General features: G+C 35.2%; 1 protein-coding gene across 12 annotated transcripts in view; it reads right to left on the bottom strand.

Annotated features, from left to right (window-relative positions):
* Positions 1-24,821, bottom strand: part of RALGAPA1 (Ral GTPase activating protein catalytic subunit alpha 1) — a 233,165-nt gene that overhangs the window by 54,474 nt on the left and 153,870 nt on the right. For all 12 annotated transcript variants that reach the window (XM_069464243.1, XM_069464240.1, XM_069464265.1 and 9 more), the window contains 3 exons: positions 22,731-23,592; positions 20,735-20,806; positions 7,607-7,730 (listed from right to left, as the gene is read on the bottom strand). In XM_069464243.1, coding sequence (XP_069320344.1) covers positions 7,607-7,730; positions 20,735-20,806; positions 22,731-23,592 — 1,058 coding nt within the window. The remainder of the gene's footprint in view (positions 1-7,606; positions 7,731-20,734; positions 20,807-22,730; positions 23,593-24,821) is intronic.

The following is a 24,821-nucleotide window of genomic DNA, read 5'->3' on the forward strand; positions in this document are numbered from 1 at the left end:
CACGGATATATTTGCAGGTAGTTTCTTTTAGTATCTTTTAGATAACACATAGGTAAGTCATGGTTTTTAATCCACTCTGAACATTTTCTAGAATTTTTTTTGACTTTTTTTTCTTTTTAAAAATTTATTTTGTTGACACAAGGTCTCACTATGTTTCCCAGGCTGGCCTCAAATTCCTGGGCTCAAGAGATCCTCCGGCCTTAGCCTCCTAAGTAGCTGGGGCTACAGGGGTATACCACTGTGCCCACAGAATTCTATTTTTATTGACCTTTTTTTATTTTTTATTTTTAGATGGGATCTTGCTATATTGCCCAAGCTGGTCTTGAACTCCTGGGTTCAATCTATCATCCCACCTCAGCCTCCTGAGTAGCTGGAAATACAGGCGTGAGCCACTGTGCTCGGCCCATCATTTTTTTGAGTGTACCTTTTTGTATATTTTTTAGTGGTTGCTCTAGGTATTACATTATATATACGTAACTTATAGTCTACTAGTGTTGCCATTTTACTTGTTTGATATAGTCACCCTACCTTACTGTATGTTTCTTTACCCTCTCATTTGTAATATAATTGTTATAAATATTTTCTCTACTGTATTTAGACACACATGAAATTGTTATAATTTTTGCTTCAACTGTCAAACATAATTAAGAAAATTTAAGACAAGAAGGAAAGTCTACTGTATTTACCCATTTTTTTCTTGCCATGCTCACTCTTTCTCCTTGATGTTTCAAAGTTCCTCCTTATTATTTCCTTTCTGTTAAAAGAACTTCTGTCAGTGATTCTTTTAGGATAGGTCTGCTGATAATAAGTTCTCTAAGTTTTCCTTTATTTGAGAATGTTCTGACCTTCCCTTCATTCCTGAAGGATATTTTTGCTAGCTTTTCAATTGTGGATTGACAGTTCCTTTCTTTCAGCACTTGAAAAATACTATGCCACTTCCTCTGAGCACCCCCTCCCGCAGCTTCTGATGAGAAATGTGCTATCATTCTACTAGGTCATTAAATATGACATGTCCAATTTCAAATCAAAAGTTTAGTTTATTATATCTCAAACAAGAAGCAGTACAAATAATCAAAGTATGTGCCTAAACTATTGACAGTTTTGCCATCTTAATGGCAGCTTGTTTATTCCAGCAGCGAAGAAGCCTAGAGAGTGAGTGGTGATGAAATCAAGAAAGGCAGTTTCCATAGCTTGTTGAGAACTGAGTATTTTTCCATGCAAGAAGTGGTTCAAAGCCTGGAAGAAGCGGTAGTCAGTTGGTGCAAGGTCTGGTGAATACGGTGGATGACAGAGAGTTTCTAAGTCCAGCCTCTGTAATTTGAGCAGCGTTAATGTGGTCAGGCATTGTCTTGCAAGAGGATTGGCCTGCCTCTATTGACCAGTCTTTGCTGCTTGATGGTAAGCATCCTCATCATTTTGTTCAACTGGTTGCAGTAGACATCTGCTGTAATTGATTGACCAGGTTTCATGAAACTGTAGTGGATAATACCAGTGCTGGACCACTAAACAGACACCATGAACCTTCTTGGATGAATATTCGGTTTTGGGCTGGGTTTTGGCACTTCATTTTTATCCAACCATTGTGCCGAATGCTTGGGATTGTCAAAAAGAATCCATTTTTCATCACATTTAACAATGGTGTAGAAATGGCTCACCTTTATGTCATAAATGCAAAGAAAGGCAAGCTTCGAGACAATTTCTCTTCCGACACTCATTTAATTTATGTGGTACCCATCTATCCAGCTTTTTTTACCTTGCCTATTTGTTTCAAATAGTCCAACATTGTTGGAATAGTAACGTCAAACCTTGCTGCTAATTCATGTGTAGGTTGAGACGGATACATTTCCACTCCAGCTTTCAGTTCATCATTATCCACCTTGGTCTCAGGTTGTTCACGTGGCTCATTTTCAAGACTAAAATCACCAGAATGGAACTTCTCAAACCATTGAGTACTGTGTGTTCATTAGCCACATCCTTCCCAAACACTTCATTGATATTTTGAGCTGTCTGCACTGCATTGGTTTCATGACGGAACTCATATTTGAAAATAACATGAATTTTTGACTTATCCATGGTTTTACAAAAATTGCTCTAAAAAATTTTGAAAGATAATCACAAACCACACATTTGAAAGAATGAGAATGCACCTTCACAATAAAAATAAAACAAGAAGTGTCAAAGTGAAATGTCAGAGATATTAACTGTTAAACTTAAGTATTTAAGGAAATCAGACATTTCATACTTAATAACCTATTAATTATTTTCCCCTTCCAAATAAGGTACACTTTTTCTCTGGAGGCTTTCAAGACATTTTGGTCTTTAGTTTTAAAAAATTAAACTATAATGTGTGTTAACAGAGACTTTTTTTGATTTATCCTGCTTGGGTTTCACATAGCTTTTTGAACACAGATTTATAAGCTTTATAGAGCTTTATGTTTTGCCAAATTTTGGAGCTTTTCAGCCATTATTTCTTCAAGTATTTTTTCAGACTCAGCTTCTTTCTCTTCTTCTTGGACTAATATAACAGGAATGTTAGATCTTTTGTTATATATAGTCCCTGTTTTTAAGTCTATTTTCTCTGATGTTCAGACTAATTTCTACTGTTTTATCTTTCAGTTTGCTGATTCTTTCTATTCTGTACCCCCACCCCCACTCCGTTCTGCTGTTGGGCCTAGCTATTGAGCTTTTTATTTCAGTTACTGTATTTTCAGTTCTAAAATTTCCATTTGGTTGTTCTTTATATATTTTCTATTTGTTTGCTGAGATTTTCTGTTTTTCATTTGTTTCAACTGTGTTCCTAATAGCTCAATGTGCTATTTCTATCACTATTGCTTAAACATCTTTGTCATTGGCATCTGCTTTTTTTTTTTTCATTCTGTTTGAGCTTTTCTTGGTTTTTGGTATGATGAGTTTTGACTGAAACTCGAACATTTTCACGAAACTCTGGATCTTATTTAAAATTTCTATTTTAGCTGATTGTTTTAAGATACTGCTCTAACAGGGAAAAGGGTGGGGGAGGGTGATGGGAAGAAAGTACTGCCTCATTACTGCCAAGTGGAAGTAGAAGTATAGGTTCCCTACTCAACTTGACACCTGGGAAGTGGGGAAAATCCTTATTACTGCTAGGTGGAAATAGGAGTTCTGGCTCCCTTTATGGTGACCACTGACACATTGGTAAGGGTGGCCTCACTATTGCTGGGTAATTGTAAAAGTCCTAATTCTCCACAAAGCCTCTTCTGAACGACCCCAGTGGAGACGGGGAGGGTTATCTCATTACTGTTGAGTGGGGACAGAATTCTAGGATTCCCATGTAGTCTCCAATGACACTGGGTATGTGGTGTGGATGGAAGACTTATTATCAACCAGTGGACATGGAAGTCTTGGCTTTCTACCTACTTGGCCTTCTCTGACACTATCTGATACTACCCCAGCGTGGTGTTGGGGACACCTTATTACAGCCTCATGAAGATGGAAGTTTAGGCTTCCTACTTGAACTTTGCTGTCAGGGGTGGGGATAGGGTCAAAGTATTTTCTGTGTTTGGCTAAAGTACAGTGGCTATTGTCTAATTTTTTTTTTTGGGGGGGGGAATCTTTTTAGGGGACTCCTTTCTTGATCCTTTGGCTAGAAAGAACAAGCTTTTGTTGGGGTTTTTTGTTTTTTTTTTTTGGTCTGTGCCTGTTGGTGTTTCTAGGTTGCTGGCTTCTTCAGCTCCAAGTTTGGGATATATGAGGCAAAAAGAAAACCCAGAAAACTCGCTAACATGTCATTCCTCAGTCTTAAAGCATGTATCATCACTTCATTCCTTTATATGGCTGAATAATACTTCATTGTATGGATATACCATATTTTGTTTATCCACTCATCCACTGATAGACATCTGGGTTGTTTCAACCATTTTGCTATTATGAATAATGTTGCTATAAACATTCACTATAGGTTTTTGTGTGGACATACAGTTTCATTTCTCTTAGGTATATACCTAGGAGTGGAACTGTTTGGTCATATGGCAACTCTATGTTTAATTGTCTAATGAACTGCCAGACTGTTTTCCACAGTGAATGCACCATTTTACATTCCCACTGGCAGTGCATGAGGGTTCAGACTGCTCCAAATCCTACCTTATAGTTATTTGTTACCTGACTTTTTGATTCTACCCATCCTACTGGGTATGAAATGATATTTCACTATGGTTTTGATTTGCATTCCCCTGATAGCTAATGATGTTGCACATCTTTTTGTGTGCTTATGGGCCATTTATAAATCTTCTCTGTAGAATTGTCTAGTTAGGTCCTCTGGTCATTTTAAAAAATTAGGGGTCTTCTAATCATTGATTTGTATGAGTTCTTTGTATATTCTAAATACAAATGTTGCTGTAAATGATATATTAGATATATCATTTACCATTATTTTCTCTAATTCTGTGGGATATCTTTTCACTTTGTTGATGGTGTCCCTTGAAGCATAAACATTTTAATTTTGATGAAGTACAATTATCTATTTTTCCTTTCTTGCTCATGCTTTGTGTCTTATCTGAAAATCCTTTGCAATATCCAAAAATCACAAAGATCTACCCCTATGTTTTCTTCTAAAGTTTTATAATTTTAAGTCTTACATTTAGATCTTTGATCCACTTGAGTTAATTTTTGTATATGGTGTGAGATAAGGGTCTGACTTCATTCTTTTGCATATGGCTTTCTAGTTGCATCAGCACCATTTGTTGAAAAGATTATCTTTTCTCCATCGGATGGTTTGGCACCCTTCTCAAAAACCAGTTGACTATAGATGTGTGGGTTTATTTCTGGACTCTCAATTCTATGCCATTGATTTACAACTCTATTCTTGTGCCACACTACTACATTATCTTAATTAGCATTGCTCTGTAGTAAGTTTTGAAATCAGGGAAGTGTGAGCCATCTCAGTTTGTTCTTCTTTTTCATGTCTCCCTCACTTTTACTAATACTTTTATGATTTTTTTTAAACAGAAAATCTATTTAGGATTTTTTTATACTTATCAAAGCATTTTCACATACATAATTTCAACTGAACTTCATATCATCTCTGTTGGGTAAAAAAGTATATTACCTTTGACAAATAAGCAAAGAGGCCAGATAGCTTAAGTAACTCAAAACAGCAGGTTAACACAATCCAATAATCCCACTACTGGACATTTATTCAAAGGAAAGGAAATCAATATATCAAAAAAGGGATATCTGCAACCCCATGTTTACTGCAGCATCATTCACAATAGCAAAGATATAGAATCAACCTAAGTGTCCATCAACAGATGAATGGATAAGGAAAATGTGGTATATATACACAATGAAATATTATTAACCCATAACAAAGAATGAAATCCTGTCATTTGCTGCAACCTGGATGAAAATGGAGGTCATTATGTTAAGCGAAATAAGCCAGGCAGAGAAAGACAAATAGCGCATGTTCCCACTCAAATGTGGGAGGTAAAAAAGTTGATTTCATGGAGGTAAAGAGTAGAATGATAGTTATCAGAGGCTGGTAAGTGGGAGGGATAAAGAGAGGTTGGTTAACGGGTACAAAAACAGATAGAAGGAGTAAGTTCTAGTGCTTGATAGCACAGTGGGGTGACTATAGTTAACAATATATCATATATTTCAAAATAGCTAGAAGATCTGAAATGTTCCCAGCACAAATAAATGATAAATGTTTGAAGTGATGGATATCCTAAATACTCTGCAGTGATCATCATTACACATTGTATGCATGTATCAAAATATCAGATACTGATGTGAGGGCGATCTGGCTGCAACATCTGTCACCCCATTGATCGCCAGGGTTGATTCGGCTGATCTGGCTGGCTAGGCGGGTGTCCCCTTCCTCCCTCACCGCTCCATATGCATCCCTCCCGAAGCTGCAGGCTCAGTCGAAGAAGACGACCTTCCCCGATAGAGGAGGACCGTTCTTCGGTCAAGGGTATACGAGTAGCTATACTCCCCCGCTAGAACCTCCAAACAACCTTTCAAAATATCAGATGTACCTCATAAATATGCATATTATGTATCGATAAAAATTTAAATTTCCTGTGTACTATAAGTTATCTATATGTGCTTTAAATATATTTTCATCAAAATCTTGGATTACAGATTCAATATACATAAAATATCTGGTATTAACTTAATGATAAACCAATCAGCCACATCAGATTCACTTTCTTTCTTTCTTTTTTTTTTTTCTTTGAGATAGTCTTGCTCTGTTGCCCAGGCCAGAGTGCAGTGGTATCATCATAGCTCACAGCAATCTCAAACTCCTAGGCTCAAGCAATCCTCCTGCCTCAACCTCCTAAGTAGCTGAGACTACAGGTACATGCCTGCCCACCCAGCTAATTTTTTGTATTATTAGTAGAGACGGGCTTTCACTCTTGCTCAGGCTGGTCTCAAACTCCTGCCCTCAGGGTTCCTCCCACCTCAGCCTCCCAGAGTGCTAGGACTATAGGCGTGAGCCACCATGCCCCGCCTTCAGATTCACTTTGTTAGAACATGTCTATAACTTCATTTTTCTTTTTTTTTTTTTTTTTTATTTTTTTTCTTTTTTTTTTTTTTTGAGACAGAGTCTCTCTCTGTTGCCCAGGCTAGAGTGAGTGCCGTGGCGTCAGCCTAGCTCACAGCAACCTCAAACTCCTGAGCTCAAGCGATCCTCCTGTCTCAGCCTCCCGAGTAGCTGGGACTACAGGCATGCACCACCATGCCCGGCTAATTTTTCTATATATATTTTTAACTGTCCATATAATTTCTTTCTATTTTTGGTAGAGATGGGGTCTCGCTCTTGCTCAGGCTGGTCTCGAACTCCTGAGCTCAAACGATCCGCCCACCTCGGCCTCCCAGAGTGCTAGGATTACAGGCGTGAGCCACCACGCCCGGCCCTTCATTTTTCAATTCAAATAAACATATTACTACAAACTCCTATGACAAATACCTAGCTTCTGAGTTATAATTCTAAGAAATACAGATATGGTACAGGAACCTTGGCATGAGTTGGTTGCCAGGACATATAAAGTAAAATATCTTTTAATATTTCTTGCTTTGCTCTCAGGGACTTGCTCTTAAAAGTAAACCCTCTTGGATTATTTCTTTTATTGGTGCCAAACCCCTCTGGGACAATGTAGGATTTGGGGTGGGTAAGTAGCCTTTCTTTTAACAAAGTAAAGAACAGAAAAGGGGAGGCAAGAGACTGTAGAAGGGTTCACTGGCATTTAGTAAAGTTGAGGACCTGGAGGCTAATTTTCTCCAAACTAAGTGGGCCTATGTGACCCTGGAAACCTTTAGTTTAGCCCTAAGGTCTCAGTTTAAAGAACACCGTCTAGTGGTCACAGCTGTAAGGAAAATCTAGATCTCGTAAACCTATGAGTTTAGTACTCTTTGACAATATATTGTCTTATGAAACATCCTTCCTTTCAAACTACCAACTGTTGCTATATTTGTAGATGAGATGTAATGCAGAAACAATGACAAACCCATTGTTAAGTTGTTGTATCTCCTAAAATAATGTTCCTAAAATAAACTAGAAAGGAAAAAAAAAACCTCTGTTTCCAAACAGAAATAAAATGATATTTCAAATATTTAAAAACAATACCTCCCAACCAAGACCAGCTACAAAATCCTCATAAGCTTGACTTCCTCCTGTATTGGTGAGAATGGAGTGTTTGTCCTCTTGTCCTTCAGCAACATAAAATACTGCAATCTTGTGTGTCTCTCGGCTGTAAAACAAGATTATACCATTCATTTAATCATTAATTTATACATTCATTCACCCAATAATTAAGTTCTATGTACAAAGTATGTGGCAATAAAAAGATAAAAAGACTTAAATCTTATCGTCTAGAGGAGACAAATAAATACAAGTAAAAAATTATAAAAGTTACAAAATTGCCATTGGAACAGAAGAAAGATATAATTCTGACTGTAGAAACAAAAGAAACTTAAAAAATAAGATAATATTGAGTTAGGTGAAGGTAAGAAAGATTTGATAAATGAAGAAAAAGAGTATGAAGAAGGACAGACACATAGGTGTGAATGCATAAAACATCTGAAGAGCTGTGTGTTGTACAATGTGACTGAATCCCAGGGTTAAATAAATGGGAGTATAGAGATGAGCGAGAAATGATGTGTTCCTTCAGAGTACTTACAATACAGAAAAAGAATTGTATACAGTCATGTGTCACTTAAGAACAAGGATATGTTCTGAGAAACATGTTAGGCATTCTGTTGTGTGAATATCATAGAGTGTGCCTACACAAACCTATACGGCATAGCCTACTGTATCCTAGGCTACAAACCTATATAGCACGTTACTGTGCTGAATACTGTAGGCAATTGTAACAAATGATATAGTAAGTATTTATGTAGCTAAACACACAAAAGGTATGGTAAAAATAAGGTATTATAATCTTACAGGATCACCATCATATATGTGGTCCGGTTGCTGACAGAAACATCATTTAAACATAAAACTGTATGGAGTAATTGCCAAGTTCTTAGATATTTTTAGTTTTTTATAAATTTAAAAGTTCATAAAAGCAAATTTCTAGTTTGAAATTTGGCTTTCCAAGTTAATTAGAACATACTACGTTTGGTGTAGGTTGATTTAACAAAGCATGGGTTAACAAACTTTATGAACAGAAGTAAAGTTTTCACTGCTATACCATGTAGGAATTAAAAAAACAAACCACAACCAACAAGTAAATAAGAATTAAAGTTATTTTAAAAAATTTAGTCTGACGACTGTATTTTCCAGTATATCTTGAAGAAATTGCCAAATCATGATTGTGGGTTTCGGTATCACTAAGAAGGGTGTTTTAGCTGCTTTCAATAATGGGAATATTTTACTCTAGGTGGTAAACACATAGACAAACTTTCAGCATGCCCAATGTGTCAGTAGGATAATCTAGTGTAAGTAGTAAAATATAATTTGGGGGTGAGGGAGACTTCTGGAATTACAGAATAAAGATCTATGTGGCCTTTCTCCTAAGTAAAATGTGACTTGACTGTTGAAAATGAATGCCATTTAACGTCTCTGGATATTGTCCTAAAGTCATACAGCAAATGGGGAAACATTCATTCAAGAAAATTTACTAAATCTTGGTAGAAATAGAGTTTTCAACATATGAGTCGCAAACTGCTCCCTTACCCTACCCCATCAGCACTATGTTGCCAAAGTTCTACTCAGGGCATTCTACTCAGGCCTAGAAGATAGAGGCTCGCTTTCTCTTCCAGTTCCCAGTCTAGGGCTGTGGTTTCACCCTGGAAGAGGCAGGTTACTGTAGATATTTCTCATTCTTCCCCAGCCCTGTATTACAGCAGCTCTATTCCAGATAAGTGTGGCTGAGAAGACCAGATCTCCCTTCCCTCATTTAGCCCCTCTCTTACAGAAGAATCTCCAAGCATGAAAGGCTGGATGGTCCCAATCTTCCCCATTCCAACTTGCTCACAGTGTGGAGATTCTACTAGGAAGAACAAGCTGAGAAGACCAGGGACTACCAACCCCTCCCAAGCGTCCACTTAAAGAGTGAGGGTGTCACTCCAGGAAAAGCTGGTCCCTGACCCCATCTCAGGTATAGTAACAGACAGGTTCTGCCCAGGGTGAAAGGCAGGTAATAAGGACAAAGAACTCTGCAGCAGTTCTACCTCAGGGGACTACCTTTTACCAAAAGAGCAAAGCAGCCAGAAGTTTACTAGAGAGAATGAGGAAAAGGGACAGCAAAGAAGAGCCCTTCTTGGGATCACAGTCAATTGTGAAGGTCACATAGCCTGTGTACATGCACTAGGCTACAACCTGTCAGGAACAATTAGAGTAAGATGTAGGACAGACATGAAAGCATCCCCAAAGTCACATAGAGACCTACCATCAACACAAGGTAAAGCCTCATTGGCACTGAATAATACCCTATTTGAACTCAGGGTCAATTCCTAAGAAGCCGAGACTTAAAAATAACATCTAGTAATTCCCGGTAGTATGAAAACCTGTGCATGCCTAAGACTGTACCCTCTTTGTGGCGGTCAGAGAGTGAGCCTTCAAGCTATTAATATACGGGTGAATGTAGGAGATAGAAACACTCTGAACTGTGACCGCAGCCTAAAAGGCACACATATCCAATAGTAAACAATATAAATCTAACTGGCTAAGGGGACTAAAGCACAAACTTTGGTCAGTAAGTAGGGGACATCAAATCAAGGAAGAACCCTAAATAACCAGGCTAAAAAACATTTTTTAAAAATCTGAGCAGGGAGATTAGAGGCTACGTACTGTGCGGAAGCTAAGTCGCTAGAAAATAACAAATGACTAAACCTACAACAACCACCATCAATGTATTTTTGATTCAAAGATGGAAAGTTGAAAGTCAAAGGAATGGAAAATAATACCATACAAACAAAATCTAGGAGAGCTAGAGTAATATTAGACTTAAAAACAAAAAAATGTTAGAGATAAAGAGATACAATTCATGACAAAAGGTCAATCTAACAGGAAGATATAAAAATTACAAACACATATATATGCATCTAACAACAGAGCCCCAAAATAGATGATACAAAACCAAGATAGGGCCGGGCATGGTAGCTCACGCCTGTAATCCTAGCACTCTGGGAGGCCGAGGCGGGTGGATCGCTCAAGGTCAGGAGTTCGAGACCAGCCTGAGCAAGAGCGAGACCCCATCTCTACTAAAAATAGAAAGAAATTATATGGACAACTAAAATATATATAGAAAAAATTAGCCGGGCATGGTGGTACATGCCTGTAGTCCTAGCTACTCGGGAGGCTGAGGCAGTAGGATCGCTTGAGCCCAGGAGTTTGAGGTTGCTGTGAGCTAGGCTGACGCCATGGCACTCACTCTAGCCCGGGCAACAAAGTGAGACTCTGTCTCAAAAAAAAAAAAAAAAAAAAACCAAGATAGAATTGAAGGCAGAAATAGACATTTCCACAATAATAGCTTGAGACTTTAATATCCCATTTTCAATAATCGACAGAATATCTAGAAAATATTAAAGGAAATGGAAGACTTGAACAACAGCATAAGCCAACTAGACTGAACAGACATCTCTAGAACACTCTACCGTATAGTAGCAGAAAATTCATTCTTCTTAAGCATACATGACATCTCTTTCAGGACAGACTATGTGGAGGCTATAAAATAACCCTTAAAAAATTAAAAGGATTGAAATCATGCAAGGTATATTTTCTATCCACAATGGAATTAAAGTAGAAATCAATTAGAGAAAATTTGGGAAATTCACAAATGTATGTAAATGAAGCAACACACTCCCAAATAACCAATGGGTCAAAGAATAATCTCAATGGAAAATAGAAAATAGAGATGAGTGAAAATAAAAATACAATATACCAAAACTGATGGCATGCAGGTAAGCAGTGCTCATTAGGAAATTTACAGATCTAAATGCCTATTTTAAGAAAGAAAAGCTTTCATACCAATAACCAAACCTTCCACCTTAAGAAAATAGAAAAAGAAGAGCAACTAAACTCAGAGCAAGCAAAAGAAGCCAGGCATGGTGGTTCATGCCTGTAGTGCCAGCGACTTGGGAGGCTGAGGCAGGAGGATTGCTTGAGCCCAGGAGTTTGAGGCGCTGCAGTGAGCTATGATTGTGTCACTGCACTCTAGCCTGGGCACAGAGTGAGACCCTGTCTCTTAAAAAAATAAAAAAAGGCAAGCATAAGGAAGGAAATAATAAAGACCAGAGTGGAAATAAATGAAGTAGAGCATAGAGAAAAATCAATGAAACCAAAAGTTGCTTCTTTGAGATGATCAACAAAATTGACAACCTTTGCTAGACTGAGCAAGAAAAAAAATGACTCAAATTACTAAAATTAGGAATGGAAGAAGGGACATCACTATATACCTTACAGACATAAAAAGGATTATAAGGGAATGCTATGAACAATTATATGCCAACAAATTAGATAAATTAGGTTAAATGAACAAATTCCTAGAAAGACACAAATTTCTAAAACCTTAAGAAGTAGAATATCTGAATAGATCTATAAGTAAAGACTTTGACTTAGTAATATGATTGGAAAAGAAGAAGTAAAAATATTCCACTTATAAATGAGATGATTTTGTATATAGAAAATCCAAAGGAATCCACTAAAAAGCCATTAGAGCTAAGAAACAAGTTCAGGAAGGTTATTATTCAGCAGGATACAAGATCAATATACAAAAATTAATTGCATTTCTCTACACTAGTAATAATCCAAAACCAAATGTAAAACAATTCCTTTTATAATAGCAATAAAAATAATAATACTTGGGTATAAATTACCAAGAAGCATAATAAAACTTATACCCTGAAAACCACAAAACACTGTTGAAAGAAATTAAAGCCTAAAACAAACAAAATAAAAAACCAAAAAAACCCCTCATGTTCACGGACTGAAAGACTTAATATTGTTAAGATGACAGTATTTCCTAAATTGATCTACAGAATTAATAGAATCCCTACCAAAATCCCAGCTGCTTTTTGTAGAAATTGACAAGCTGATCCTAAAATTCATAGGAAAATGCAGCAGACTCAAAATGGCCAAAACAATCCTGAAAAAGAAGAATAGACTTGGAAGACTCATACTTCTCAATTTCAAAACTTGCTATGCAAAGGTAATCAAGGCACTGTAGTATTGGCAAAAGAACAAATAGGTCAGTGGAACAGAATCATGCTTTCGGAAATAAACTCTTATGTTTATGGTCAATTGCTTTTTGATAATGGCACCAAGACAACTCAATGGGGGAAAAGAATAGCTTCTTCAACAAATGGTGCTCGGACAACTAGATAGCTACAAGCAAAAGAAGTCTGGACTCTTATACAATATACATATACATATACAAATGGATCACAAATCTAAAACATAAGCACTAAAACTATAAAAGTCTTAGAAAAAATAGGACCTTGTATTAGGCAAGGTCTTCTTAAAGACAGCACAAAAAGCCTAAGTAACAAAAGAAAAAATAGGTAAACTGGACTTTATCAAAATTAGAAATTTTTGTGCTACAGATGATAGCATCAAGAAAGTGAAATGACAATCTACAGAAGAAGAAAAAATATTTGCAAATCATACATATCAAACTTGTATCCAGAAATGTATAAAAAAACTCTTACAACTTAATAGTAAAAAGATAACCCAATTTTTAAAATGGGCAAAGAATTTTGTATTAGTTTCCTAGGGCTTCTGTAACAAATTACACAAACTAGGTGGCTTTCAACAACAGAAATTTATTCTCTCACGGGTGCTGGATGCTAAAAGTCAGACATCAAGGTGCTGACAAGGCCATGCTCCCTCCAAAGGCTCTAGGGGAGAATCCTTCCCTCATCTCTTCCTAGCTTTAGTGGTTGCCAACAGTCTCAAACATTCCTTGGCTTATAGCCCTATCACTACAAGATTTGCTTCCATATTCACATGGCCATCTTCCCTCTGTGTGCGTATGTCTGTGTGTCTTCACATGGCCTTCTTTTAAGGAGATCAGTCATCAGATTTAGGGTTGAAGCTAATGCAGTATGCCCTCCTCTTGACTAATTTTATTTGCAAACCCATTTCAAAATTACATTGAGGTTCTGGGTGAACATGAAATTTTAAGGGGAATACTATTTAACCAATAAAGATTTAAATAGACATTTTTCCAAAGAAGATCAACAAATGGCCAATTAGTACTGAAAAATGCTCAATATCATGTTATTAGGAAATACAAATCAAAATCACAATGACATACCACTTCACATCTACCAAGATGAATATAATAAAAAAGACCAACGACAATAATAAGTGTTGGCTAGGATGTGGAGAATTTGGTACACTCATACGTTGTTGGTGGGAAAGTAAAATGGTGCAGCTGCTGTATAAAACAGTTTGGCAGTTCCTCCAAATGTTAAACAGAGAGTTATCACATCATCCAGCAATTCCAATCCTAGGTATATGATCAGGGAACTGAAAACATGTCCACACAAAAAACTGTATATGAATGTTCACAGCAGCATTATTCATGATAGCCAAAAAGTGAAACCAACCCAAACGCCCATCAACTGATGAATCGATAAACAAAATGTAGTATATCCATATAATGGAATATTATTTGATAATAAAAGAAATGAAGTAAAGACATGCTGCAACATGAACAAACTCTGAAATCACTATGGTAAGTTAAAGAAGCCTCCACAAAAGACCACATATTGTTTGATTCTATTTATATAAAATGTCTAGAATAGGCAAATCTACAGAGACAGGAAGTAGATTCGTGTAGTCTAGGGCTGGGGGTAGGGAGTGGTGTCTGGGGAGAATGAGGAGTAACAGGTAATGAGTACTGGGTTTCCTTTTAAAGTGACTAAAATACTCTTAGACTGTAGTGACAGTTGTATAACCTTGTGAATATATTAAAAATATGTACACTTTAAATGAGTGAATTTTATTTTATGTGAATTATGTCTCAGTAAAACTATTAAAAATTTAGCTTGAAAGCATAATCTATAATGTGTAAATTCTAATACTAGAAAAAAGGGAACTTCTCAGTATTCTCACTTTTCTAAGTCAAGTGTTACCAATCAGAAATTATAAATCAGAATTTATAAAACTGGGAAAAGTTGGATAGAAATGTTCACCTAACACTACATAAACCTAAAAGTTGAGAGAAGTGTATGTACCACATAGGAAAAAGATAGAACATAAATTTTTAAAATGTAAAAAAGAGAAGCAGAGTTCAGCTGCCTTTTATGCCAAATTTTAATCTTTCCTCATTCTTTCTTATTTTTCTACTAACTACAGCTGCTAAAATGTTTGTTATATTGCCATTAGATTAATATCTACCACAAAAGTGAATAATGAGGCAAATCTATTAGAACAAATAATTAAAGTTAGTGAACTTGCAACTACAAATATTCTATAAGCGTATGTACACTACGGCAAAATATTAAGTTACTACTGGAAAATACACAGTGATATCTGTCAAGTTATAAGCACTTCTGAATCCCTGTATATACTTTGCAATAACTTAATAACACATATCTTTTGAGATTCGAAATTTAAAAATCTGGTGGTTCAACCATGAGGAACAGGAATCAATTAGTCTAGTCAAAGAAAATAAAGGATCTATTAAATGGTCTAATGAGATAAGTCTATAAACAAAGTAATCTTTCATTTTTCTTCCTCCCTAGTCTTCCAGACAAATAATCAGGTTTGTTTACAGGTTTCCTGGCTTCAGAAAGAAACTCAAAAGTTGTCTTATTGTCATGAAATTAGAATAAATTTTTATTTGAGCCCATTGTATTACGGAAAAAAACTATTAATATGTTGTTTTCTTTGTTTAAAATTAATTCTTCAAAAAAAAAAAGCAAAAAAAAAAAAATGTCATGCATTCACTTGATGTTGTGTAACAAGAAATCCCCCCAAAACTATGCTGCCTCAAGGAAGATGTTCCCCCTATATTCAAGGTATGTATGAGAATGGAGGTAGGTTAGCAGGAGCCAAGAAACAAAAAGGCATAAAGTAAATTAAAGAAACTGTGAGTAGCCAAGATGGCTGGTATGGCCTGAGTTCTAGACTAAAGAGCCTGGTCAGGCATTAAGGAGTCATTAAGGAGTGTTCTTGTTTACATTAAATTTTTACTTTAGAAAGATGATTTTGGTGGTGAGGATTGTCTAAATGGGAAACAGTCAGGAGATGAGAGTACACAGAGTACTTAGGTGTTGTAACTGTCTTGGAAAGAAGTAATAAAGACATGAATCAAGGAGCTGGGAGCAGGAAAAGCACGAAGACACAGAGGTGAAATATAATAGTAAGGAAGAACTGACCTGATTATGAAAACCTAAGGGCAAGGGAAAGGAAATGGTCAAATTTGGGTCATTCTGAAATGGTTCTTCTAAACATAAATGAGAAGATTAGGAGGAAGATCTGATTTGGGAAAGAAATGGTGGCCTGGAAATGATAGTAAGGAGGCTGGTAAAAATTTGTTAACAGGCAGCTGCAAATTCATGAGTGAAAACTGAGAGATAAAAGTAGGAGGACAAAAAAGAATGGGGCTGAGAAGGGAACAATGAGGGGATACCCATGCTATGAGGGCAGGAAGCAGATGAGCCAGTGAAGACAGACTTGGAATAATTAGAGAATTAGGAGTTGAACTAGGTAATTTTAGTGTCATAGAAGTTGGGGGAGAAGAATACTTTATAGAGAAAATAGACAATAGTATTAAATTTTTAGGAAATATTATATACAGGATTTTTAGGGCAGTGAAACTATTCTGTATGATACTATTAATGATAGATACACGTCATTACACATTTATCAAAACCCACAGAATGTACAACACAAAGAGTGAGACCCAATATAAACTATGGACTTTAGTGAATAATAATCTATCAATATTGGTTCACCAATTTTAACAAATATACTACACTAATACAAGATGTAAATAATAGGGGAAACTATGTGTAGGGGGAGTGGGGTTATGTGCAAACTCTGTACTTTCCATTAATTTTTTTGTAAACTTAAAATAAAACTGGTCTAATTTTAAAACATGCTTATTGGATTAAATTTAAATTAAGTTTAATTAATTAGATAAATTAATGAAGCTGGTGAGAACTAAAATAAGTTTAGACTTGATGGTCAGAATACTAACCTTCAGAAAAACAGTTTCAGTTGATAAGTAGACGTAGAAGCTAGCAGGTCTGTGGTGAGCAAGACAGCAAGAGATATGATTCCTGCCCCTAAGGACTTGACCATTTAGTACCAAACATAAATTTGGGGGGAAGAGTCAGAATTGAGAACCTACAGACTACTTAGAGAGTTCTTATAAATGTTTTGGAAAGAAGTAATGGAGTAGCTAAACAATAGTAGTAATTATAATAATGCAATGTGATAAATGCAATGACAAGAAAGTGTTACAGGATTCTGGGAAAGCACATGGAAGGAAATCCAAACACAGTCTGGGAAGGAAGGTGAAGGGTAGGTAGTTTAGGGAAAGGCTTTCCAGAAAAAGTGATGTTTAAGCTGAGACTTAAAGGATGACTAGGAACTATACTCTGAGGAAAAAAATACGCAGCCTAAGATTATTTCATTGTTAAACCATAAAGAATAAAACTAACAAAAAAAGAATTCAATTCTAGGCATAAGAAAAAGGAAACAAAGCTTATAAAAAGGAAACAACAAAACAGAAATTAATGAGTTAGAAACAAAGCATAACAGAATATAATTAGGAACTGTTTCTTTGAAAAGGCTAAGTATAAAAGATTATCTGTATCAAGAAAATTTTTAAAAACCCACAAAACTAAAATGAGAAAGGGAATGAACAGAGAATTATGACACCATGCATGAATCTCTTCTCCTCCAACTTCTATGACTCTATTTGAAAACCTCAATGAAATGGATTTTTGTAAAATAAAAACCAAAAGCAATGACATTGACTCAAAAGCTAAAAGAAAACATGACAAGACTAATAAGAATAAAACAAATTGAAAGAAAAATTAACAATTTTACTAATTTTTCCAAAATTTGAAGCAACAGATAATACTCATTTTATGGGGCTGGATATAACCTTAGTTCCCAAACCATAACAGAAACAGGACAAAAATAACTACAGAATCTGCTAATAGGTGGACTATACCCTAACTCAAAATGAAATTCTAGTAAATCTAACACAGTAGGAAGTCAAAAGATCAGGCAGGGCTTATCCCCAAAATGCAAAGATTATTTAATATTAGCAATCTAGGGATATTAAAATATGATAAATGCCAATTAATTAAGAAATCAAAACTATACAAAAATCTGAATAGATGTTGAAAAGAATTTTGATAACATTAATATCCTTTCCTTATAAAAACTAGAAAACAGCTTAGTTTCTCAGCATGATAAAATTTATCCGTTTAAACCAATAAGTAATATATTCCTTAATGATGAAAGAGAAGAGTTGTTTCCATTAAAATCAGGAAAGACAAGATGTCCACTGTTACTATTCTATTTAACACTATCCTGCAAGTTCTAGTCAGTACAGTAAGATATAAGCAAAACCAAGCATAACTAAGAGAAAGGTGATTATCTGCAGATGATGATTATATATCAACAAACCTAAGAAAGGACAATAAATGTTAAAAATCAATAAGAGAATTCACTAAAGTATTTGGCTACAAGATAAATATTAAAAATAGAAAAACCCAGAAGATATAATGGGGGGAAAATCTTATTCAGAATAGCAACAAAACAATATTATAATATGTCTAGGAATAGTACGCCTAGGATACACAAGTAATGTCTGGGTCTCAGAATAAATGAAAAATAGGCTAGGCACGGTGGCTCATACCTGCAATCTCAGTGGTGGGAAGCTAAGGAAGGAGGATTGCCTGAGGCTAGGGTTTCGAGACCAACTTGGACAACATAGCACGATCCTATCTTTATAAAAAATTAAAAAAAAAAATAGCTGGGAGTAGGTAGTAGTACACACCTGTAGTCCTCGCTACTTGGAAAGCTGAGGCAGGAGGATCATTTGAGCCCAGGAGTTTGAGGTTACAGTGAGCTATTGTTGCAACACTGCACTCCAGCCTGTTGCAACAGAGTAAGACCCTGCCTCTTAAAAAAAAATAAACAAATGAAAAAGATACTATAATTATGGATGGGAAGAATGATGATTATAATGGTGTCTATTCTTTCCATATGAGAGTTGCATTGAAAATCCAGTCAAAATACCAATGGGTTTTCTTTTTCCTGAAATAGCAAGAACATATAATTCTAACATGTATCTGGAAGAATAAATAGGTGAGAATATCGAAGAAAAGAATAATGTGGTGGGTAGGGTGAGGAAGAAAACTGGGCCTACCAGATATTAAAGTATATTCAAAGCTATAATGAAACAATGTAACATTTGCACAAAAATGCTAAGACAAATCAATAGAAATAAACAGCTTTGAAGCAGACAGTTTAACATTTGATAATGGAAACATCAAATCAATGGGAAAGGTATGGTTTAGTCAATAAATTATAGAAATTGACTATTTTCCAACATTCAAACTAGTTTCAGTTATCATTCCATAAATTAAAATGTATTCCAGAAGAAATAAAGAATTAAATGTCAAATAATTACCACCTCAACCAAATAAAGATCTAGAAGGAAATATAGGAGAATGTTTAGCTCATTTCAGGATAGAACTCTGTAAGCACAACAAACAATTGAGGAAATCCAAAGAAAAATACTGAGAGATATCACTACATAAAAATGAAAAACCTGTATGCTAAAAGATCTAAAGTTGTTGAAAACTGAAAGATAAAAACAACTGGGAAAACTCCCATAATTAGTATTAATACAAAATTTAATCCTTACCCCACATATAAATACATTGGGAGACTTCTTAGAATTAGGAAAAAGTCCTAAGCAGAAAAATAGAACAAGGACACCAAAATAATTTGAAACAGATTAAAATTTCATACAAATAATTGAAAAATATTAACTTCCCTAGTAAGTTAAAGAAATAACCATGATCTGCCTCTCAAGCTATAAAGATTAAGAAAAGGCAATTAATATCTTATGTTGGCAACGTTGAAGTTATACAGGTGTTCTTACATGATGCTGGTGGGACTACAAATTATTACTTAATGGAAAGCAATTTTGCAACATAAATGGACTGAAATATGCTTTTATGCTTTGGCCTAATAATTCTATTTCTAGGAATCTATGCTATGGCAAGAAATTAAAAATAAACGTCCAACAACCACAGAACTTGGCACATTTATGGTTATTTATTTTTGGAGAAATATCTAAATGTCTGATGAAATGCCTACAATATAAAAATTTTAAAAACTTAGTATATATCCTATGATTCCAGTTTTATATAAAAAAGCATGTCCATCCAAAAAGAAATAATGAAAATAAACAAATGTTAACAGGTGTATATACATATGAATTATTTTTGTTTTATATTTTCTGTAATGACCAAGTAAATTAAAAATTATTTTTAAAAAGGTCACTCTGAAAAAAGCTAAAAACAACAATGAAAACCAGTTAGGAATCACATAGGTAATGAGTAAAGATTATATTTTTCCATAAATTTAATAATGGGACTATAGCTTGAAAGAATAGTAACTAAGTAGAGTTTTGTTTTATGCTTTGTTTTGTTTAAAGGCAAATAACAAACATGTTTATGGAAAGAGGATTAAGAAGAAATACAAGGTAAGAGGAGGTAACTTTTTGAAGAAGATCCTAAAACAGGCAGAGAAGGTAGAAAGCAGAAGTACACATAGGGGAAAAAATGACTTTTGTAAAACTGAAGGTGAACAAAGACAAGATGGCTCAATAAAGAAATTTTAAAGAAGAGAGGAAGATGTAGTTGTTTAATGTTACAGTGGGTAGCTTGTTTCAAACTAGTTTCTCAAGCCATCAGAATCATTGGATTTAATTAATGAGATGTGACTAATGTTTATCTAAGTATAGGAAAAACCAAAGGACATTTTACAGGTTCATTAATTTTCTGCAATTCAAAAGGTGATTCTGAAATGTATAAAAAAGGTATAAGCAATCCAAAGATACCAAACATTTTAATGCAATCCTAAATTTTTCTAAAAAATTTTATTATTGCTATTTCATTTTGGTAAATGAAACGGTTTCTGCTCAGAAAGTTATAACTAAATAGTACAGTGTTATTCACTATTTAGAACATTATTCACAGTATTATTCTAAACAGAGAAATAGCAGCAAGCTGCTAGTTATGTGAAAGTCTTCCAACAACTTACCACTGCCTTGAATCCAAGTTCCTAAGTTCTCTAAGTAGCTTTTCATTTTTCTTCAGGAGATGAAAGCTCCTCCTAAATAGAGAGATTTATAAACATTTTCATCACCTTTGTAGTGAATGACATGACAGTTCCGGACATACTTTCCACTCTACTCATGCAACTTTTAAACTTTTCTTGCCTTTTCATACTTCTAACACAAAGGAGAACAGACCCTAAAAAAGACGTAAAGAATATGTCATTATTTCTACCAGCCCTCATGTATTTCTGCTAGGGATCATATCTATTGGTCACTTCAATCTTTCCTTGCAGATGCTGTGGGCTTCCCAAACTCATATCCAGAAAAATGGATAAAAGTACTTGCAGGTTCCTTCTCAAGAGTTTCATAAAAACATGTGATAAAGTTGTACCTCATCAGGAATAAAATATTCACAAAATCTAAATCATTACCAAGTAAACAAGTGTAATCCAGATGGAATTCGCTTTCCTTCTTGTTTTACATTGTATGTATTTTTTATACTACAAAGCAATTCATAAATTTTACCAAATCTGTTCTGTGGGTGCTAAATATGTACACATTATTTTCATGAAATAAATGCTTGCTGTGATAAAATACAGATTCCCAACTTTATTTTCCCCAAGACACAACATATAGACCATTCTACAGCAAAAGAAAGTACAATGCATTTATACTATAACTGAGTGGCAATTACCTATATTTGGACATACAATATAGCAAACTGTGTTCCTGATATAACATGGCATTCCCATAAGGCAGAGGATACTCCCTTATAATAAATAGAAGAGTTTAAATCAGTAAGATTATAAATACTAAGCAAGCAAGTAGAAGTTCATTCCAGTGCTTCTCATGCATCTGAATTACTTTAAGATTTATTTATCCAATGATATCTTCCAGTTTCCCCTCCTATTATAAATTCAACAGAAACAATAAATAACACTCTTTCACTTTTCTACAGCTTTTCGTATCACAAAATTAAAAACTATACATTAATGCTTTACATTAGTGTGTAATTTTAGTGTTTTATGTACATTATCTAATTCTTGCCACTATGTGAGGTGAGAATCACTCTCAATGTGTAGACTGTAGACTGAAGTTCAAAGGTTAAGTGACTCTAATCTAGGTCACTGATTCAAGTCCATTGCTCTTTTCATTTAACTCCTATCTAACTTACTTGAATACTTTGTGTGTTTACTGTATAAAGTTTTTGAGAAAGTTTTATAATATGCATAAGAAAACAAAACATTAAAAAAAAAAAAATCCAGATTTTTTTTTGACTTAATTCTAAATCTTGAGTTAATTTCCCTGCCTCAAACCAGAAATGATCATATTGTGGCTGGTCTAAAGCTGTTAAGCTTACCTGAAGGTGGAAAAAATAAAATTTTTTTCAATCACATAAGCTATAATTTCTAAGTCAGACAGTTCTAGTATTCATTACAGAAATGTTAATAATTTACTGGATTATTTTTTTATTCCTCTGAATCCCAACATAACTCAGTTAAAAAAAAAAAAAAGGAAAGAAAGAAATCTGCCTGCTAGTCGAAGAACTAACAGGTAGATAAAATTTAGGGAGGAGGCCAGGCGTGGTAGCTCATGCCTATAATCCCAGCACTTTGGGAGGCCAAGGCAGGAGGATTGCTTGAGGCCAGGAGTTCAAGACCAGCCTGAGCAACACAGTGAGACCCCATCTCTACAAAAAATAAGAAAGATTAGCCAGGTGTGGTGGTGCATGCCTGTAGCCCCAGCTACTTGGGAGGCTAAGACAGGAGGATCACTGGAGCCCAGGAAGTAGAGGCTGCAGTAAGCTATAATTGTGCCACTGACTCCAGCCTGGGCAACAGAGCGAGATCCTGTCTCAAAAAAGAAAAAGAAAAAAGAAATTTAATAAGAAGAACAGAGACTAAAATGTTTGATCAGAAGATGAGTAAGACTAACATTAAAAAAAAAAAAAAAAAGGAAATGTTTCTCTTTTATGCTTACCGTTTGTCCCAGGAATTCATTCCCAATATACTAAGAAGCAATCTGCAATAATAAAATGCTGACTGAGGTTTTTGAGGTGTTGGTTCATCTTGTTCCACAGCTTTCATGTTTAAGTCATTAAAGTGCTTCTCGACAAATTCTTTTTCCTCTGTATGTTGCTTAAGGATAGCATTAATAACATCATTTTCCTGTTTTTCAGAAATGCACACAGGTTGTGGAGCAGGAATATTAAGTGAGATTCCAGTTCTCTGTAAGCATTCAGGGCTGGTAACACCCAAATACTGCAAGAGCTCATCAAGAACATCTTCTTCATCTCTTATTGTATCCCAGGTTGGTACAGTTTCTCTAAATCTTTTAAACTGGAGGGAAAGTCCATCTTTTGCTGTTATATCTTCTAAGCATTCATTAGCTGTAGGAGGCTCTTCTGGTTTTTCTTGGTGAGACAATGAAAGTATGAAAGATATAGGTTCTGACAAGCCACTTACAGGAGGTGGTCCATACAGTATGGCAGAATCCCATGAATATTTTCCAGAGAGATCACGTACTATGATTCTGACATTTGAATTGGCTGATGCAAGGCCAGCAGATAAACCTCCTCCAGGCATATTCTCTTCTGATCTGATCTGGATACAGGACACTAAGGTTGTATTGTTTAACACAAAGAACTGGATATTTGGACTCTCAAAGAGTTCAGGAGAAAGTTCAGTACTTTCACTGTAATGATTGTCATGATTTTCACACACCTGACTTGTTAACATAGCAGGACCACCACTCATTGGATAATGGCCCAAGTGATTTACCAGATGTGTAATAACAGTGCGGGCTGCTATAGAGATTAATCCTTGTTGCATTTGAGTTTTCACTGAAAATAAAAAACACAAATGAGTGGGAATATGGCTGCTTCCTAGGAAGTCATGTAACAATGAAACATTAGACAACAAATAGGGATTTCATCACATTGTTAAAATTATAATCAAACATTTGAGTAAATATTAATATTTCCAATTTAGATTCTATTATCGGAATGATGGCAAAAAAGAGAAGAAAACTATTCTTTAAGTTTTATTTTAGAAGACCTTTTTGAAATTTTTGCTAATGGATCCACAATTTCAACCAAAGCCTTTAAATGTAGATCACTTTTGAAGGATCAAAAGTATTACAAATCAATCACATGAAATCCCTAAACACACAGTTTAAAACACCAATGAAATCTATCCAACGATAAGTTTCTTATCTCGTAAAAAGATTCCAGATTCAGAGACATAGTTTGCAGCATGCTTTAAATGTCATTTAATTCTGGCTTTTACTAATGATATAAAAGTATTTCAGAAAAAAAAAGTGACATTTCAACTTAACTTTAGGAATCAATCAGTTTAAACAGCAAGTCAGTTTGGCCGTTACCTGTATATGTCAAGGAAATTTTATTTTAAAGGCAAAAATATTTGATGGGGCAGCTTATACACTGTATTTTTCTGAAGTATTCTTCAGGATCAATGTGGTCTAGTCTAGCACTTAGTTGTATGCAGGAAGCATTTTTTTTATCCTTAAGCACATTAAGGAAAGCAAACGGGTAAAAAGCATATTCGTATGAGTAACTTAAAAAAATCATAAGAAACAAGTCAAAAGAAAAAAACAGAATACAGTAGTTTAAGAGGCCTGGAAAGGCAAGATGCCTAACATCAGAATCTGAAGGAGGAGGAAAAGAGAGGAAAAGGGAAAATGAAGACACAGCACACGGAAAGAGAGTAAAAGGGGGAAGGAGAAAAGAGGCCAATAACTTGTCAAAGCCAACTAGTTAAAGACTACCAGTATATGATTTTAAGGAGGGTTGATGTGAGAGCCGGCTCTGGATTGAGAAGTGGGGACCAGTGGTTGATGGGTTATCTTGATACTTTTCATCTAAGAAGTAGGAGGAGCGTTGTCATTGGTAGAGAAGCATTAGTCATTCATGTTACAAGAGGATGTGTGTGTGTGTGTGTGTGTGTGTGTGTGTGTGTGACAGTGAGAGTGAGAGAGAGAGAGAGAGAGAGAAAAAGAATGTGTAGTTACAGTGCTCTTGTCTAGTTATTTTAGATATAATGACACAGTGAT

This window comes from Eulemur rufifrons, chromosome 2, assembly GCF_041146395.1.
Source record: "Eulemur rufifrons isolate Redbay chromosome 2, OSU_ERuf_1, whole genome shotgun sequence".
Taxonomy (NCBI): Eukaryota; Metazoa; Chordata; class Mammalia; order Primates; family Lemuridae; genus Eulemur; species Eulemur rufifrons.